We start from the raw sequence: 18,445 nt of genomic DNA on the forward strand, positions 1-18,445 counted from the left end.
CAAGACAAAAAAAAATAGCGCTCGATACAACTTTTTTTAATTGATTTTTGACAAGGCCAAATATATTTTCAAACTGTGTACCTAAAAAGGTTGAGGATTTTTGTTGGGACTTAATATAATTGTTATATTATAGCATTATAGCACTTTGCAGTGCCAAAATGCGGAAAACAGGCTTTTTTGAGACTATAGATTTGTTACATGTTATTGTATAATTTATATTTTCCCTCTTATTAAAAGACAAGAATATTTTTAAAACTGGTAGTTACTTCATTTTGTATACCAACGACACTGAAAATCTCCGATCGAGTAACAGAAAAGATCTCGATACTGATCCTCTCATTTCACCGCAGACTGAAAAGATATAACATTTAAATATCATACAACTCATCGACTCCGGCACATTTTATGCACTATATTTTCATTTTCATTAAATCACACAATGCATATGATATACTAGTAACTAAAATAAAAAATAGATTGTGTGCCTTCTGTGATGGTTCAGCCGCTGTTCGTATTAATAAAGCCCTTTTCAAACTCGTGGTGAAAATTTGCCGTGAGGTGCATGTAAATATGCACTTGTTTAAATCTGCCTCTTATATGCAATTCATTCACATGGATTTTGTCTCTCGTCGAACTTAAAGGTAGCAGAATACCACTGTCCAGACACTTGGATTACTATCCGACGGCACTGAGACTACTATAACACATATAGTGTTATAGTAGTCTCAGGACGGCGTTAACACTTTATGTTTCAGATGGTAGAAGACCTGGATACTTCGTACCTTGTATATATAATCAGTATATATAATCATATGTGCATGTATGTTACGAAGTTTCTGTGTGTCACACATGCATTTGTAAGAGATAAACTGTCCTTGTAAAATGTATCTAGGTGCTTCCTGTCCGTATTCTATAAATACTGTATGTATGCAATAGTTCAACTATGTTTGTTGTATGGATATACTAGTATTGCTGACTCACATTTAACTCATTTTACTCATTTTTACAGTTCACTGGTTAATGTTGTATTCCTATGTAGTCTTTTTGTTAGATAATATAAGCAAAAGTGCAACTATGTTTGGTGTATTAAATGAGTGTCAGGTGCATGTGCATGTCTGTTTGACGATTTCATCTGACCTTGAACTCATTTTCTATCTGTTTATCCCGATGTGGACCTGATTTTTCTGGTTTATTGGCCAATCATGTTTTAGTTATCTTGATTTTGTCCGTTTATTATTCTCTTCAACCAATAGGTCAACTCTTTGGCTTAAATATGAAATAATTGTAAGGTTCTAGTAAACACAGGGTTAACCGAACTTTACCTCATTTATATGGTTCGTTAGTTAATTTTTTTCTTTATTGAAAAGCACTTTACGCCCATATGGGCCAATGGCTTAAAACATTATACATAATATACAGTTTACATAAAACAATGAAAATAAACAATGAAGACACTTTGAACTATAATTCTTGTCTTTTTTTAAATCAATATATATATATATATATATACAACTCGTCTAAACATCAACCCAACAATGTTAGATCTGTAAATTTGCTTTCGCAAATTTTTGGTTCTTCCCTCGCCGGGATTCGAACCCATGCTTCTGTGATATCGTGACACCAAATCGCCTGCACTGCAGCCGTCCCGCTAGACCACACGACCACCTGGGCTCTCAAAAAAAGAGCTTTCGGTGGCCATATGTTACCTTTCCACGTCAGTTTTAATCTAGCGGCGTACTACAGTACATGATATATAAGGCATGAAGATGTTATTGTTACAGATCAGCTAAATTATCTATAGTAAATATATATATAAGAGATTCAAATTATATCAAGGACTCCCTACCCTCAGTCTTAGTGACTTTTTCAAAAAGGAGCCTAATTTGCAAGTGTCCGGTTTTGTTTCAGGATTGAGGATATGTTTTAATTTATCTATATCATTTAAGTTATTATATTTATTTTCGTTTAAAAATTCTTTTCTTAATTGTTAATTTATTTTACCTTTAAAAAAGAAATGAAACTCATCATCTAGTACATCACAATGTGTACATAGTCTTAAATCTCTGGGAATTTTCCTGTATCTTCCAGTTTCTATTAATAAGCAGTGGTCACTTATTCGAAATTTAGAAATTAGTTGTCTATATTCAAAGTTTTGAGAAAGTAGGTATGGTTCAAAGTTATAGCTTTTCTTTATTTTTTTTAAAAAGTTGGAGTTGTGCTTACTTGGTTCTGTCTGTTTATCAGATTCTTTAAGCAATAGGCCAAGTATATTTAGTTTACCTCTTTATGTGATTCATTAGTCAATGTTAAGTGTCCTAAATTTGGTTCTGTCTGTTAAGAAGCAATAAGCAAACTTCATTTAGTTTATGAAATGATGAACTCTGGCAGGGTTCATCTGACTTGGACTTGTTTACCTTTTGTCCCGCTTGACGGAGTCAAAAAGCGATACATAGGTATGCTGTGTTCGGCGGCGTCAACAATGTATTGAGTTTGTGATTAGGTCTAGTTAATGGTGAACCACTAGTGGTAAGCCAGTCAAAGATATTTGGTAAGCAGATGTTTAAGTATTGGCACATCTCATTACCATGGAGATTATTTGGCCCTGTCCCCTCAGTTATGGTCTATTGACTTTTTTGCGTAATTTTCATGTTTTTGTTCGTGATTAGGTCAGTTAATGGGGAGCGAGCTACTAGTGGTAAGTTAATGATAATTGATATGCAGTTGAATAAGCATTAATTGGCATATCATATTTCCATGGCGATTAAGTTGGTCCCGCCCCCCTCATTCATAGTCTGTTGACTTTAAAACGTTTGCTTAGTTTTCATGTATTAGTGTGTTATTAGTTTTTTTTTATGTGGAACCACTTATGATAAGTCAATGGTTATTTAGTATATGCAGTTGTATTAGCATTGGCACATCTCATTTCCATGGAGATGGTTTAGCCATGTACCTTCAGGCGTGGTTCATTGATTTTGAATATTTGCAAAACTTACATGTTAAAGTGTTGCTATTTTAATTTCAACAGTTGCATTCTTCAAATTACAAAAAAGCGTCACATATCTCTGTGATAACAGTTTATTTTACTTATAATGTTTAGTTTATGTGATACTTGTAGTAAAACTTTCACATTTCACACATGAATTCAATCATGATATTGAGTAAAGCAGGCGAGATATATCAGCCTGTTCATCATTACAGAATTGAACGAGTGCCATCTAATCAAACTACCAAAGAAAGGCAATATTAAAAAATGCAAATATTGAAGAAGAATCTCATTACTATCAGTGGTAGAAATAGTAATACTAGTTAACAGATTACTCCTTACATGACCTCTCTGTGCTGTAGATGAAAAACTAAGCCGAATGCAGCTAGCAGGATTTAGGATTGACCAATCATGCACTGGCATAGACCAGATAGCCACACTACGCATAATAAAAGAACAGTCATTAGAGTGGAACACCACCCTACTGATTAACTTTGTAGACTTTGAGAAGGCATTTGAAAGATTGGACAGAGAGTCCCGTTGGAACATCATGGCTCATTATGGAATACCACAAACATTCATAAACATCATCAGGAACTCTTATAACTACATGAAATACAGAGTTAAACACGAAAGCAAGCGAAGCGAGAGATTTGATGTCCAAGTTGGAGTAAAAAAGGAATATCGCCGTTTCTTTTCCTGTTGGCAATATACCACATCATGAACCAAGCAACCGAAGGGAACAGAAATGGAATCCAATAGACGATGTGGCAACAAGAAGAAGACTTGTATTTTGCGGATGATATAGCCTTTATATTCAGTACACAACAACAAATGTAAGAAAAACATTCCTTATTTCTTCAACATCTATAAAGCTCGGACACAAACCAAAAGAAAGAAAAGACAAACGTAATGAAGTGCAATTCCAAAAGTAAACAACCAATAAAGGTGAACAATTAACACCAACATAGAAGAATCAGAGGAGTTTACTTATCGACATGCAGGAAACATCGTCAACATAGAAGGGGGTACAGATGCTCATGTTAAATCAAGAATCATCAAAGCTAGAGTCACCTTTAAAATTCTAGGGATAGTATGGACTGTCAGGAACATCACAAGACGCACAATCAAAGTACTGAAGTACTGAACATTGGATGACCGCAAGTTCTTGTGGATGGTCAAAAGCACATGTCACAGAAAAATATCACATCTCTATACCTGAAACTGAGGTTAATAATTTTTTACTGAGACAAGATCGTGCGTGGATGATAAATAAATGACAGGAAATTTAACCGCAACGTTCAATCTAATTAAAATTAAATCTCTCACTCGCTCATTTTTTAATGCTTGGAGCGAGTGAGAGCCGTAACGTCATAACTATTATATTGTAGTGATACAAATCAGTATACCTGGGACTATTATACTAATATAATAATAGTACCAGAGTAACAGTTACATGTATATATAATGTTCATCCATTTGTCAGAATATCATTCTATTCTACTATTCTAATAATAGTGCAGTGCAAGTGCATGGTTGATACTCTTCTGTAAAAAAAAAGATGGTTCTAAAAGATTGAATATGAGAAGCCATTCATATTTTCTCGCAAAAACAATTACAGAGTTACCGGTCCTTGTCGGGAGTGTCGCAAAACGTTCTTGAGATATTCTTCCGCAAGCTTTAACACAATTTTTCGGTATGTGTGCATAGATATTATCCATGATTTTTTTACTTTTATATATATATATCTAACGACAAAACATTTTCATATTATAAATTTGTGTTTAAAAAAAAATATTTATAGGAGTATCCGTGATTGAAAAAATGAATTTACAACAAGCGATAAGGAATGTTATTTTGCACTAGATAATGTCCGCGGATCTATAATTTTTAAAGATCGGTTGAAAACCCAAAGCTAATTTGCATAATGGAAATTTAGGCGATAGCGATGTTAAAATTAAAATTTTCAATTCAAACGTAAAATCGGTGATCTTGTATGGATCAGAAACATGGAGAACAACTATATAAAACAATGGTGTGTAGACTCCAAAAATTCATCAACTTCCTCCGTAGGAGAATCATGAACATCAGATGGTTTGACAAAGTAAACTAGAGGCTCTAAGGAACCTTTGTCGCTCACCTTGGTCTATACGAATATCAAACAAAGCACACTTTCCAAGTTTCCAACATTGTAGACGAGAATAGACCATGACAAAAATATCTGCTTTGTTGATCTTGTTTTAATGATCTTTTATAGTCTGTTAAGTTTCTTTGACTTTCTATTAATAGATTCTGCCTTGCTGATCATTTTTGTGATTTAGAGTGATTTCTATACGACCGCAAAAAAAAATTTTGCGATCGTATATTGGTATCATGTCGTCGTCGTCCGAAGACATTTGGTTTTCGCACAATTACTTTAGTATAAGTAAAAAGAAATCTATGAAATTTTAACACAAGGGCTATGACCATAAGAAAAGGTTTGGATTGATTTGGGGAGTTTTGGTCCCAACAGTTTAGGAATAAGGGCCAAAAAAAGGGCCCAAATAAGCATTTTTTTTTCTTTTTTCTCACAATAACTTTAGTATACTATTAAGTAAATAGAAATCTGTGAAATTTAAACACAAGGTTAATGACCACAAAAGGAAGTTTAGGATTGTTTTGGAGTTTTGGTCCCAATAGTGTAGAATAAGGGACCAAAAGGGTCCAAAAGTAAACTTAGTTTGATTTCATCAAAAATTGAATTATTGGGGTTCTTTGATATGCCGAATCTTAACGTGTATTTAGATTCTTAATTTTTTGTCGTTTTCAAATTGGTTCAAATTAAGGTCCAAAATTTATCTTAGTTTGATTTTAACAATAATTGAATTCTTGGGGTTCTTTGATATGCTGAATCTGAACATGTACTTAGATTTTTTTATTATGGGCCAAGTTTACAAGTTGGTCTAAATCGGGGTCCAAAATTAAACTTTGTTTGATTTCAACAAAAATGAAAATATGGGGTTCTTTGATGTGCTGAATCTAACCATTCATTAAGATTTTTAATACTTGGGGCCCCTTTATCAAATTGTTCCACACTGAGGTCTAAAGGGTTCAAAATTGAACTTTATTAGATTTCATCAAAAATTGAATTCCTGGGGTTCTTTGATATTATGCTGAATCTAACCATGTATTTAGATTTTATATATTGGACCATAAAAGGTAAAAGTCCAATTTAAAAAAATTAAGTTCTTTGACCACATTCATTCTGTGTCAGAAACCTATTTTGTGTCAACTTTTTAATCACAACCCAAATTCACAGCTGTATAAAACTTGAATGGTGTGTCCGTACTAGCCCCAACTGTTCCGACAGGGTTCGACCTCTGCAGTCGTATCAAGCTGCGTCCTTCGAAGCATTTTATTATCTAATATAATGAAGCATATCACAAAAAAAAATATTTCTCTCTAAATATCATAGTTTTCATGATAAACGGCAAAAATGAAAATAAAATATCATAAAACTTGTCATTTATGGGCAATAACTCCTATAAAAGTTTGTCTAGCAGTTTAGTCGTATATATGGACAATTGGTAGAGCTCATTATTCTGAACTTATTTTTTCATTTCAGATTTTCTCTATTAAATATAACGGTTCAAAAATAATAGATAAAACTTGCTTTTTACCCCTATGTTCTACTTTTACCAAGTCAGTCCTGTTGGTTGGTAGACAGGGTTATCTGACATATTTTAGCTAGATACTAACCTTAATGATGGTTGTGGCAAAGTTTGGTTAAATTTGTCTCAGTAGGTTCAGAGGAGAAGATTTTTGTAAAAGACTACAATAAATTACAAAAAAAAAATCCAAAATTGACTACGAAGGACAATAACTGCTACAGGGGTCAATTAACCATTTTGGTCATGTTGGCTTATCTGTAGATCTTACTTTGCTGAAAAATTTAGCTGTTTGCAGTTTATCTCTATCTATTTAATATAATACTCAAAATAATAACCAAAAAAGGAAAAATTTTCTTAAAATTACAAATTCTGAGACAGTTTGTCTGATGCGTCTGAAAATTTCAGGACAGATACGTCTTGACCTGATGAACATTTTCACCCCCGTTCAGATTTGCTTTGATTGCTTTAGTTTCAACAACAAATGAAAGATTTTAACGTCCTTGACTGGCTATACAGCCCTTGCACGGTCGGCATTAGTTTCAGAGATATAAGCTAAAAACTGCATTTTTACCCCCTGCTCTATTTTTAGCCATGGCGGCCATCTTGTTCGATGGGCGGGGTCATCGGATACATTTTCCAAACTAGATACCCCAAGTTTGGTTTCATTTGGCCCAGTACTTTCAGAGAGTATATTTTTCTAGAAGTTAACGGACGACGACGGACGACGGACGTAAAGTGATGAGAAAAGTCCACTTGGCCCTTTTGGTCCAGGTGAGCTAAAACTGAAGACTATGAATAGAACCTATTGACATCCAAATCAAGAAAAGAAATGGGTATGGACACTGCTTTCTGTCTCTATATTGCCGGGGGGATAGTAAATAGCAAAATCAATAAAAAGCAAATGAAAATTAAGAAATATATGCATTATATAATAGGGATAGAAGAATTCGGTATAATGTAATAATGCAAGTACAATTCAGACCCAGTAATAACTCTGATTCGGTAAGTCACTCGTTAAACTCGAGAAAATATTCCATGTTTCAACTTGGTTGATGTTTTTCACCCCTTTCAGTCATATTGTGCCATTTCGTAGCTGTCAATTTTTTATATTTCAGTTGAGGAAGCCGGAGTGCCCGAAGAGAACCACAAACCTTCAGTGGCGGATCCAGAACTTTTCTTACAGGGGGGCTCAAGTCATGCTTCAGTGATTCCCTATATAATCAAACAAATTTCCACTAAAGGGGTCCAACCATTACCCCCCCCCCCCCCCCTGGATCCGCCTATGAGTCCTTCGATATGAAAACTGACAATCCGGCCTAGTCAATTACGATTGGAGTCGAGTGCACCTGCCACTTGAATAGTAGATATTCATTGGGAATTATTTATATTTTGTACTTGATTAAATCTCTATTATGGCTTGATAACATTATAATTCCGATTTTTACCATGAGGATTCTGATAGATCATACCTACTGAATTCCAATTTTTAATGTGATAAATTGAAACAAAGTGAAACAGATACAATAGTGGACGAGTTGCACTGGGGCGAAATATCCATTTTTAACTTCCGGGGAAACGCCATTTTAAAACGTTCTGGTTCTCTCATAAACAGATAAACAAGACTTTTTATAAGAAAAAGTAAAGAATGGCCACTGTACCTGGGAATTTACCCCGTCGAATCATAAAGGTGCCAATTATATTTCTCTCATAAATTTGTCAGGATTCATAAATGATATCATACTTCATGTACTTGTGTCTACAACATGATTTTGAGTGAAGAGTTGAACATCATCATGTACAATTTCTTTGTGAATGGCGAGTTTTGCGGCAGTAGCTTTATTTCAGAGATGAACAGAAATACCATAACATTATTGTTTTAAGTTATTAGTCCAAAATATGATTAAGAATTTGGATGTCAATTATTAAAGGGTTTGGTCCCCTGTTGGTTTCGACATCGGTCTGACATGCCGGTGTATTTGAAAATCCGGATAAAAGGCCGGTATGACTATAAAAGAACTTATCTTTATTTGTTATTTTCAACACTAGACCCCATAAGTTGAGACACTTGAACTGTTGATGTAATTCAACAATCACTTTTAGGTTGTGGTGTCAGAGGAATCCGTGTCCGTTCGTCTAGATGCACGTTCGCCCAAGTACTTGTTTGCCTAGGTACATTTGTACCTGTTAGTCCAGGGTTCATTCACCTTTATTTATATTTTTTCTTAATGTTGTCTAGGTGCATAACATTTATTTTGGAAACATAATATGTTACAGTAACAGTTTGTTGAAAAATTCGTCAAATATTTTTATTATGTTAATTTTACTCCTCATATTTCTAGGTACACAAATAAACAAAATTTTGTGAAACCATATGCTTGTGTTGTTCAAAGTTACTTGTGGTGTTTAGTCCAAAATTGACCCATCTACCATTTATACTCTCCCTTCCTTAAAATTAATACATGTATATCAGGAGCATATAATTTATAATTGACCAAATTGACCAAGTTTGTGCTAATATATCATCCAGAATATACCTTCTTTCTAAAATAAAGAAGTTTTTAGATATAAATGCAAGGAAAACATATTACAATGGGTATATTCTTCCCTTAATTGACTACTGCTGTATTATTTGGGGTGAATGTAAAAATGAAGGGAAAACAAGAATTTTAAAACTCCAAAAAAGAGCAGCAAGATTAATTCTAGATGCAGATCCTTTATCCCCCTCAGCCCCCTTATTTAAAAAACTTGGGTGGATGACAGTTGACAATAGAATAAATTACCACAAATATTTACTTCTATATAAATGTATGCGTATGGAAGCACCAATGTACCTAGTTCAAAAGTTTAAACTGAAATCAGATAATAATCCTTACTCCTTAAGAGGTGTCACTCAAGGTAATCTGATAGTTCCTAAGCCAAAAGCTGAACTATTTAAGAAATCCTTTGCTTATTCTGGATCAGTATTATGGAATGGACTACCACACAAAATACGTAAGGCTCAAAACACTTTTACTTTTAAGCAAAGTATCAAGAAGTACCTAACACAATCCTGATAAGAAATATTTGCTACAATCATGACAATGCATTTGTAATGTATATTTTTTATTTTTATTTTCATTTGATTTTTTTGACTACATGTATACTTCTTAAACAGCATTATATCTTATGTTAATAACAATACATTGAACTACATGACTGTAAATTAACTATGTGTAAATATCTGTTTTGATTGTATTGTAATTTGTATGTGAGGGCCTCAGGGAAGATTAGTTTATTGTAACTAACTGAGTTTACCCTCTTTAAATAAAGAATTTATTATTATTATTATTATTATTATAATATACTATGTAGTGTATTACAGCCTGTAAGAGTTGCAGATTCAAAATTTATAAAAAAAAAACATTTAGACCAACAACAAAAATCAGATTTGTTACTTAGGTCAAGTTTGATAAATTCTAGTTGGTGTTAGTACACCGTACAATGTAATTTCTGTGCAATATTCTCATAAGAATTTTCAGAAAATGCCATTGTTAGCCTTGAACAGTTTGGTAAAATGTGAAATCATAAATTAAATCTCTAAAATTAAATATCGTCATGTAAGGTATGACACTTTAACTGTATCTCATACTGTGGTATCCTTTTTTCAAAAACATATTTTAAGTTTGATAGGATATATGTCACATAATTTTCATTTTTTTTTTAGAGGACCCGATCCATGTCATCTATCAGAACTTCTAATTGATTTTGGTCAAATTAAGTTTCACACTTTTTATGCACGTGTCGTAGCTGGGGGGTATTAAATTTAATCCTTTGTTCCACAGTACATCCCAAATTTGGTTTATGTTCTCTTACTTAAGTTTTCCTCAACTGAGTGTTATGAAACTTATAAACAATGCTTAGAGTAATTTATCCAGTTATATTTTGTAGGAGACACAGAGATTAATGACAGAGCCAGTACAGGGTATTAAGGCAATTCCAGATGAATGTAATGCAAGATATTTTAAAGTAGTAGTTGATGGTCCAAAAGAGGTACTTTAATGACAGAATATGATATAAATTAATTTTGTTTCTTGCTGTTTGGTGTGAGACAAGGCTCTGTGTTGAAGCCTGTACTTAGACCTATAATAGTTTTAACTTTTAACACATTTTGACATTTGTCCAACTAGTATGGAGCAGGAACATATAAACATGTATTGACAGGACTTGACACTACCTAATAATAGTGGAATTCATCTTCAGGTCAAAGTAAATAAATTACACGATATGGAAACGAACATGTAAATAATACTCAGTTGTTATTATCTAAATGATTTCTAATAATATCAATAAATGCCATTCAAACTATGTAATGAGTGAGGCCAGTGTATTGAACATGATTTCTGTTGCTTCAAATCTGTAATAATCACATTCATCTCATCACAGAAGGGTAAAGAATGCAAACCAGTTATAAAATAATGGTGATGATGGTATCCTCAGTAACCGTGAATTTCACAAACCAATATAAAGCACTTTACTGTACATCAAATTAATCACTTTTACTGGTAATTTTATATGACAAAGTATACCATTCTGACTGCTTTTCTACATTGTATTTTATAACATAGGAAGTTCTAAATTCTTATATTTTATTTAAATGGTAGATAGAAATTGATACATGTAACAGGAAGGAGGTTGATTATTATCTAGATTATCTTTTACTATTAGGAAATGAAAGGGAATATGGCAAACTGATTTGTTTTGGTGATAATTTACAAAATACAAACACACAAAATTGATGTCATATTCAGTGTAGATAATACTTTATAAATTTGGTGCATCAAAAGTACTTTTGAGTTTTCTTGAATAACACAAATTTATCTTTATAAGGGAAGATCAAACCCAAAATTTGCAAGCTAAAGATGTACATGTATAACTACATATATGTGGGAGCTACATGTATATGAACAAATTGGTCAACTTTGCCTGAGGGAGCTGGAAACTTGTTTCTTCAAATCACAGATTATTTGATTCATTATAAAAAAAAATATATATTTATTTTTACAAGAAAACATTTATAAAACTTTCATATTTGTCAAGGTGTTTATAATTATTTAAAAATAGTATACTAATAAAGTATTCAAGTAATGCATGCAAGATGACAACTATTAGATAATTAGTATAATGTTCATGATAAAATTGAGAATGGAAATGGGGAATGTGTCAAAGAGACAACAACCCGACCAAAATAAAAAAAAACACAACAGCAGAAGGTCACCAACAGGTCTTCAATGTAGCGAGAAATTCCCGCACCCGGAGGCGTCCTTCAGCTGGCCCCTAAACAAATATATACTAGTTCAGTGATAATGAACGCCATACTAATTTCCAAATTGTACACAAGAAACTAAAATTTAAATAATACAAGACTAACAAAGGCCAGAGGCTCCTGACTTGGGACAGGCGCAAAAATGCGGCGGGGTTAAACATGTTTGTGAGATCTCAACCCTCCCCCTATACCTCTAATGTTCATTTATCTATACATGTACTTAGCCTTTTAATTTAAACTGATTATGACTGCATTCATTTCTTTGAAAAATGAAATATTATGACTGATTGAGATTTGAGTTTGGCCACACACATGTATTTGATAAATATACTTTATTTTTATATTTACAGTCTCCCTATGAAAATGGTACATTTCAATTAGAATTGTTTTTACCAGAAGAATATCCAATGTCTGCACCGAAAGTTAGATTTATGACTAAAATATATCATCCTAATATAGATAAACTTGGCAGAATATGTCTAGATATATTAAAAGGTATGTTTCTAAATATTCTGCAATTTTTGCATTGCTTTTACTACATGTATTTTGAAATTTACAATTTGTATAGGATTGGAAAACAGAGGTCAGAAATCAGCAGTCCACCAATGGGTTTTCAAATCACTGTGAAAATCCTGCCCCTGGAGGCTGGCTGGCCCATAAACAAAAATCTGTACTAGTTCAGTGAAAATGAAAGTCAAACTAAATTCAAAAACATATAAATGAAGTGAAATTTAAAAACATACAAGACTAACAAGGCTGACTTGGGACAGGCACAAAAATTTGCATAATGCATAAAAATGGTCAGATCAGATCAATATGTGTAAATCAATACACTTGTCTCTGTAGTTCAGTTCACTTTGGTCTTGATCTTATATTGTTCCAGAGTGTAGCTGTTTATTGGTAGTGAAAGTCCATGCTATCTAATCCTTGATTAGAGACCATCAGCAGGACATTAAGGGTCTTCAAGAGTACTCTATCTCAAATTTTGTGAAATTTCCATACATGTATTCATTCCTCTTGAACTATGAATGTAGTTAAATATTGCAATGTGTTGTAATAGTCTCTTGTATACATATATATCCATGCAGGGTCTGAAGTAGTATATACTACATGTATTGAGCTTCAAAATTTAAAAGTTTTAACCATACTGTGACTCATTTTCAGATCTAATTCCTATTTGCCTCATACATAGATGTACATGTATTGTTCACTGATAATATAAAAAAAAGACAGCTATACATCAGATACCAAATGACCAGATTTAAACAACTTGGCCAATTATGCTGTATTGATTGGCTGCAAGAAAAGGAATAAGACATTTAACAGCACAAGGTGGCAAGGGACATGTGGCTTCAATGTAGTTATATATGTTTGTCCACTTAATTTTCAGATAAATGGAGTCCTGCATTACAGATAAGAACTGTTCTATTATCAATACAAGCTTTATTAAGTGCACCTAATCCAGATGATCCCTTAGCAAATGATGTAGCAGAAGAATGGAAAACAAATGAAGCACAGGCTATAGAGAGAGGTAAGGATTTATTGTACTGTGTAAAAACACATTTACGACTACATGTATAAGTCACTGAAGGGCCTTCAATAATGTGCAAAACCTATAAGTGTAGCAAGCTATAAAAGGCTCTTAAATGACAAAGTTTAAACAATTCAAACAAAAACGATGTATGTAAAAAAACAAATTTGATAAACAGCTGCAAACGACAATTACTGAATAACAGGCTCCTAGCTTGGGATTGGCACATGATAGATATAAGAAGATGTGGTATGAGTGCCAATGAGACAACTTTTCATCCAAGTCACAATTTATAAGAGTAATCCATTACAGGTCAAAGTACGGTCTTCAACACAGAGCTTTGGCTCGCAAAGAACAGCAAGCTACAAAGGGGCCCAAAAATGACTAGTGTAAAACCATTTATACCAGAAAACCAAAGGTCTAATCTAAAAACAAGAAACTCTTATGAACCACATCAACAATTGACAGTTAATGAACATCAGCTTTCTGACTTAGGACAGGTGCAGAGGGTTTAGATTTTAATAGGTACCAACCTTCACCCTTATCTGAAACAAAAGTGTAAATCACAACATAGAAAGACACACTATAAAATAATCAATCGAAATGACTTAACTGAATCATTGAAATATTAACAAAAGTGAACCTATGATATAATGTAAATACAAAATCAATAAAATAAGGGGTGAATAAAAAAAATGCAATAGTAGTACATGTATACCCCTGTGATATGTTGAACAATTTCAGAAAAACAACAATAACCTTTGTACTTCCTTAACTCAAACTAAGGGATACACTGTATCATTCTTAGAATTATTTTGACATCTTATGTGTATCAGATGTCAGTTTCTGAAGAAGAAAAAAATATTTTAAGTGCATGGTTTTGGCACATATTTAATATAAAAAGCAAGTGAATTCAGTCTGATTTAGGGCATTATTAAGATGAAGCTAATGCTAGAATAACAATTGTAATGAGTGTAGATCATCGATTCAAATGCACTTGCATGTTTCGGTAATCTTAGTAATTTCATGTACAATGAAATCAGATGTGGGACATAATCCCTTTAAATGTCCCCCTTCTTAATTGTGTGAAACAATCCCTTTGATGCAAAACTATTGAAATTATATGTCTGCAGTATGTTTATACTTCCTCTAACAACCTTGATTTTTCTTGGGGGTGGGGTTGATACCATTGTTACCACTATATCAATGGTTTCCATTTAAAAACCTCAGTGGTTTCAAAGAAGTGTGCTTACCATGAGTCATGGAGGTTGTTAGTTTAAAACCCTGGCTAGGTCAAACGTTAAACATTTGCTTATTCTTTCTCAAGCACAGAATAAATGGGTCTGCAACTTGGGTAGTCTTCCTGCAAGCTGTTACCTTAAGAACTTGCAATTTGCCTCTATGACTACAATGGTTTGTAATTGTTAATGTCTGATTTTACTTTATTTTTGTGCCATGACTAGCCTTTCAATGTAGTTTTCTCTCTTTTTTTTCCAGCTAGAGCATGGACAAGAACCTATGCCAGTAGTTCAGACAAATAGTATAAATCTAAAAGAAAGAAAGACTAGAATTAAGTGCTACATATGTGATAAAAACAGTGTCATCACTTACCATTGTCACTTTATATCTGTGGAAATATTTATAACGATCATCTCAAGATTACATTCACTTAAGAATAAGAATGTGTGTATTTGTAGATATTTTAACAGTGGTGTAATTCCACATGTGTAATTCATTGCATTGCAGCCTTATTACATAAACATTTTAAATGAAGCAGATATAATATTTTTCACTTCTCCTAAAGCTGTCTTCCCAAGACCCATTTGTTTATGTAAGATAAATTTAAGTTTTGTTGTTTACCCAACTTTGTGGAATTTTTACCCAAAGTTACAGTTTGAATTTCTGATGGTGATTTTTAGAGCCCTTTATTTGCTTCTTTCGAAATTGTGAGTAAGGTCATAAATGTTAGACTATTGAACAATGCTATGTGTTTTTTTGTGTACCAAATTGTAAATGCAGAACACAAAAAACTATTCACAAAGTGATGATTGAAATCGAATGCATATATATTAATTTTGGTGGTAACCAAGTGTTCTTTTTTGTTCTATTTCAACAATGTATTTTGCCATTACAACCAAAATAAGTTTTTCGATTTGCCTGAACTGTTAGAACAAATTTAGTCTTTCTAATATCTGAATCACCTTAAGGTTTATATTGCCATCAGAAAATAGATATTACTCTGATACCAATCATACATCTATAGTGGTAAGATGATTATTATGGAACAAAACTGCAATAAGCTCTGGTCATAGTATGGTATGGTTGTGTCCTCATTTTTGTCGTCTTGCTTGTTGTATTACGTCTGTAGACACTATGTTTTTACAATAAATTTGCTTATAGTTGATCCTCTTGAGATATTGGTATGTTCTCCTTGTACAAAAGAGAGGCCCATTTGGTCTCTGGTGGAAAGATGATCCATTGGCAAACATACCATCTTCTTATTTTTATATTGATTATGATATTGCTTTTTTGGAGAATTGGGACCCTGCTATTCCTGAAAGGGGACAAAAAGGGTCTCAAAACAGTGTTTTCACTAGTTTGAATGTTGCATTCATTATTATTTTTCTTTTTTGATTTCTATACTGTATCTCTTGTCTAGGGAATGTCGACAGAATTATGGTTCCTTAGATATAAAGGTCACTAAAAGGGTCATGCCAAATCAAATGAACAAAGTGCCCTACCAATTTATTAAGTATCAGTTTAATCAATAGCAATTTATACTTTGCACCACTCTATATAAAAACAACAGTATTCTTATCGTTTTGAATGACATGTCACAATAAATTTGAATATTTTCATACTCGTACCTCACATGTTCTATACTTTTACTTAATTTTAGATATACAATGTACTATATATAAAATTAGTTTCCTTGGCAAATAAACAAAAATAAAATCCATCATGGATCATATGTTTTTCCTGAATGATCAACTTTGTGTTTCTATCGAAAAGGCATTTACATCTGGAGAAGAAAAAGACAGTTCAGACATTTCAACATTATTCATAAAAATACTCATTTTATTAACTTTGAACAATTTTATGATTATAAGGTAAAAATCCAGTTCCATTGTCACTGGCTTTGTCAGTTGTATTTTTACCATCAGCTATACTTGTGAAATGATCATTCTTTAGAATATATCCATGCCCATGTCAAGTAATTTAGTATAAAAAATATACCCATGTTCTAAAATCTAACTATTTCAATTCAATAATCAACGTTAATCGCTCAAAAGACAGTTGATTGAAATGTAAAAATTGTTTAAAGATACGAATGAAAAGAAGATAAAGTTTGATATTAAATCATTAATGGTCATATACATTTAACCACTGAATTGAGATCAATGCTACAGGTCAAGAATGTTTTTTCAGACTAAATGAACTAACCGTTTATAGACATATGTTTTACCTTGCATTGTTGTAACACCATTCCAAAACCACATAGATTGAGGCTTTGTTAAAGTTTGTTTTGCCTGTTTTGTCTACACCTTCTCATCTAGTCTTGACTTATCATAATGGACTATTACTGATATATAAAAACTGTTAGCAACAAAAATAATCAGTAATTTAGAATCTATGAAAGAAACCAATGTGACCCACACAATCAACCAATGACAAAAGAAGGGTAGTGTACTATCCACTAGAAATTGTTGACTTAAAACTTGTTTAATTTATGCACTTCTGTCGCAGGAAACTCGATATAGGGAAAGTGATCTGGCGGCAGCGTTAGCTTACTTCTTAAAAGCCTTATATTTTAGAAGGTGGCAGACCTGGAACTTCATTCTTTCTATATAGATTTATCATTACTTATGTAAGAATCTGTCTGTCATATATGTCCATTGTCTTTGACCTCATTTACATTGTTCAGTGACAACTTTATAAAAAAGTTGAAAAAAATATTAATGTTAATTTCTTTCTTGTTATGAGTCATAAGAAAACCATATTTAGTATGTGCATACCTTGCAAGGTCTTCATGTCCGTCAGACAGTTTGACCTTGACCTTACTTCATGGATCAGTGAACAAGATTAGGTTTTGTGGTCATGTCAATATATCAAATTGAAATTCTATAAGCAATAGGTCTTCTATATTTGGTGTATGGAATGATGCTAAGGTGTACATGTCCAACTGGAAGATGTCATCTGACTTTGGTCACATTTTCATTGTTCAGTGCAGTGGCAGAAATTTTTATAAGTGGGGTCCCACTGACTGACATAAGAGGGGGCCCGCTCCAGTCACGCTTCAGTGATTCCCTATATAAGCAACCAATTTTTTTCCCAAAAAGGGGGGCCCGGGCCCCCTGGGCCCCCCCTCCTAAATCCGCCTCTGCAGTGTACAAAGTTTTAAGTTTGGTCTTTTTTTTCTAAAATTATATGCAATAGGTCTACTTTATTTGGTGTATGGAAATATCTTATTAGTTTGTGATAAGGTTAAATTATGTTGAAACAACTAGTGGTAGGTCAATAATATTTGATATGCAGTTGTTTTAGCATTGACATACAATTCATTTCCATGGAGATTATTAAGAAACCACCTCATCAGTCATGGTCATGATCTATTGACGTAGAAACTAGGTCAGTTTATATGCATTAGTATGTGATTAAGTTAGTTTACATGTATTAGTTTGTGATTAGGTCATTTAATGGAAAACCACTTGTGGATAGTCAATGATATTTGGTATGCAGTTGTAATATCATTGGTGCTTCTCATTTCCATGGAGATTATTTAGCCCTGCCCCTCAGTCAATCATCTTTCAACCATATTCCAATTTTACATGCATACGTTTTTTAGTAGGTATGTTTATTGTGAACCACCAGTGGAAAGTCAATGATATTTGGTGTGCAGTTGTAATATCATTGGTACATCTCATTTCCATGGAGATAATTTTGCCCCATCTTCTCACGGTCTATTGACTTTGAAACTT

The 18,445-nt window shown here is 33.0% G+C and overlaps 1 protein-coding gene across 1 annotated transcript; it reads left to right on the plus strand.

Annotated features, from left to right (window-relative positions):
• Positions 1-8,177: 8,177 nt before the first annotated feature.
• Positions 8,178-15,868, plus strand: LOC134725203 (ubiquitin-conjugating enzyme E2 N-like). The gene is made up of 5 exons (XM_063588846.1): positions 8,178-8,320; positions 10,561-10,662; positions 12,286-12,430; positions 13,326-13,466; positions 14,964-15,868. Exons 1-5 carry the CDS (start codon positions 8,279-8,281, stop codon positions 15,005-15,007), a joined length of 474 nt encoding a protein of 157 aa, XP_063444916.1. The 5' UTR covers positions 8,178-8,278; the 3' UTR covers positions 15,008-15,868.
• The last annotated feature ends 2,577 nt before the right edge of the window (positions 15,869-18,445 follow it).

The sequence above is a fragment of the Mytilus trossulus genome, chromosome 1 (genome assembly GCF_036588685.1).
Source record: "Mytilus trossulus isolate FHL-02 chromosome 1, PNRI_Mtr1.1.1.hap1, whole genome shotgun sequence".
NCBI lineage: Eukaryota > Metazoa > Mollusca > Bivalvia > Mytilida > Mytilidae > Mytilus > Mytilus trossulus.